The 2,661-nt window shown below is 33.0% G+C and overlaps 1 protein-coding gene across 1 annotated transcript; it reads left to right on the forward strand.

Annotated features, from left to right (window-relative positions):
* Positions 1-739: 739 nt before the first annotated feature.
* LOC125586113 lies at positions 740-1,438 on the forward strand. Its single transcript, XM_048755926.1, has one exon. It carries the CDS (start codon positions 740-742, stop codon positions 1,436-1,438), a length of 699 nt encoding a protein of 232 aa, XP_048611883.1.
* Positions 1,439-2,661: the final 1,223 nt, after the last annotated feature.

Genomic DNA, 2,661 nt, shown 5'->3' on the forward strand with positions numbered 1-2,661 from the left:
TGAAAATCTGATCATGGTTTCATAAATTAATCCGAGGTTTTACCTCCTGTTCTTGTCTGAGAAATTTGTTTTTCTGATGATTGATAACGACTAGAACTTGATTAGGATTGAAAAAAATATTTTTTTAATATTTAAAATCGAAATATCAGAGATATATCTGAGAAAATATATTTATTTTAAATTGAAAAGTATATAATAAATTGCTTGAATAAATCAAATCTTCCTGATTTATTTTTTTAAGTCACAATAATTTCTGATTTGATTATTTTTCGAAAAAAAATAATAATAAATATATGGTATATTTTTCGAAAACCCTAACCTGATTTCATGATTGAATTGGTTTGCTTGATTGCATATTGTTTGCATACTAATATTGCATACTGAACATGAAATCTCGACTGTTAGGGATATAGATCATTCATAGTTTTCAAGCAATCTGATCTGAACTGAAAAAAAAAAATCATTATACTAAATGATCCGATCCAATGGGATGAAGAAAATATGGAACATTTTCCTGATCATCTAAGATAGAATCCCTAAAGGCCTTGAAACCTTGTGTTTGAAATAAGAGGACCTTAAATCTGAAAAATACATTGATCCACACCTTAAACCGTATGGTTTTAAGAAAATGCATCATTTAGAATTTTTTTTCTTTTGGTCCGTGTGTGGCATTGATATGAAGCATGAAAAATTTCAAAAAGATTACTTGATTAAGACCTGTTTTGAATAATGATTTCAGATGTCGAGTTTCATACCCTCAGATTACAAAGCCCTTGATCTCTCTGGAGATAATTATCTTGATTGGGCTATAAACACTTCAGCCGTCTTGAAGTCTAGAGGACTTGGGAAGTGCATCAAGTATGGCAATGACACCCTTGCGTGTGAAAGACACAGAGCCATAATGATTATGCGACACCATCTCTGTGAGGACCTAAGAGACGAGTTTGGATATGTTAATGATCCTCATAATCTCTGGTCATTTTTGAATTCTAGATTCTGTGAGCCATTGTTGCACGAATCCAAGAAAAAATGGGAAGCTCTAAGGTTCCAGGATTATGAATCCGTGGACAATTATCACTCTGATCTTATGAGAATCACCTATAGTCTTAGACTATGTGGTGAATTGGTAACAAACGAGGATTTGTTAAACAAAACTCGTGACACATTCCATTCAGAGGAAGTGTTGTTATCACATCAGGCCAAAGGTTTCACCACCTATTATGACATGTTCTCATATTTATTAGACATTGAGCAAAAGAAGCAGAAAAGGATGGATAACATCAGACGGTTTAATGACATCATGGAGATATATTATGAAGTACTAGACAGTGAGATGAAAATCCCTGAAGCTAATAAAGCCACATTTGATAAGAAGAGATCTGAGGAGGATTCCGAGTGGACACTCATGGACCATGAGGTCGGATTATACATTGAATAATTTTCCGACATTCTGATTTTATGTTTTCATATCTGATTTGATTTATTTGTTATTCATTTATGTTATTGAAATAATAAAAACGATTTTGTTTTTATATATTATCTTGCTTGGTCTTGCTTGATGATTCTTGATTAAATAACAAATAAAACCTTAATAAAAGGATAATCAGTCCACTGATAGTTGATTTCATGCATGGTTTAACTTTACCTTGATTGTATAGGTTTAACTTTACCTTCCTGCAATCACATAAAATCAATTGTTGGGTGTAGACTAATGAGTCAGTTCACTGATAGATTGATTTCTCGCATAGATTTAACTTCATCTTGATTGTATAGGTTCAACTTTACCTTCCTACAATCACTTGAAATCAATTAATTGGTACTGACAATGGCAAAAGACACGACATTATTCAACCCATTGAGTTATAAAGATTTATAACATTCTACATTGAACCAGTGAGCAAAGAAAATACGATTCCTTTCAGATTTTTGAAAAATCGCCTAAAAGCATTATGAATGCCTATACCCATATTTTCTACTGATTTATTCTATGCTAAGGATCAGTATGAAAGAGGCATAAAGCCATGGTAACCAGTATGGTTCACCACGAAATAAACACTTATGGCATGACCAGATTAGCCATCTTGATCCAAAACATGATGAAAAATTAATTAAGGCACAAAAGTGATCCCATAAAATCTCACAATGTGTTATAAGTACACAAAAGGGAAAATCACTAAAATAATTAAGGCTCCACTGTCCTAAGCACTACGAAATTATGAGTATGTTCATGAGGGGGAGAGAGGACTAAAACCCACAGTCCATGATCATATCATAAATTCGGATTCCATGGTTTACAACCATAATATACACGGCTGGAAAGCTTTAAAGCCCTCACTAATGGTACATCACCCACGTCCAGCCTAAAGCTTAAGGACATTATGTATATAAATATTGATTTACATCAGGCCATACATGTAAGCATAGACATTCCCACCTCTGAATGATTAAGAGTCATAAACCAAACATACACAAACCATCTTAAGAAAATACGAATATTCCACCACATATATGTGTGCCATTTAAGATGGAACCTCAGATGAGGATTGAGAATATATATTAGATAAATAAGACTTCCTCCACGAAACTATAATGTATCTTGTGCCAAACATGGATGATTTAATCAAGTGGCCAAAAACACAGATTACAAAAGATAGTAATCAG

This window comes from Brassica napus, chromosome C4 (genome assembly GCF_020379485.1).
Source record: "Brassica napus cultivar Da-Ae chromosome C4, Da-Ae, whole genome shotgun sequence".
Classification (NCBI taxonomy): domain Eukaryota; kingdom Viridiplantae; phylum Streptophyta; class Magnoliopsida; order Brassicales; family Brassicaceae; genus Brassica; species Brassica napus.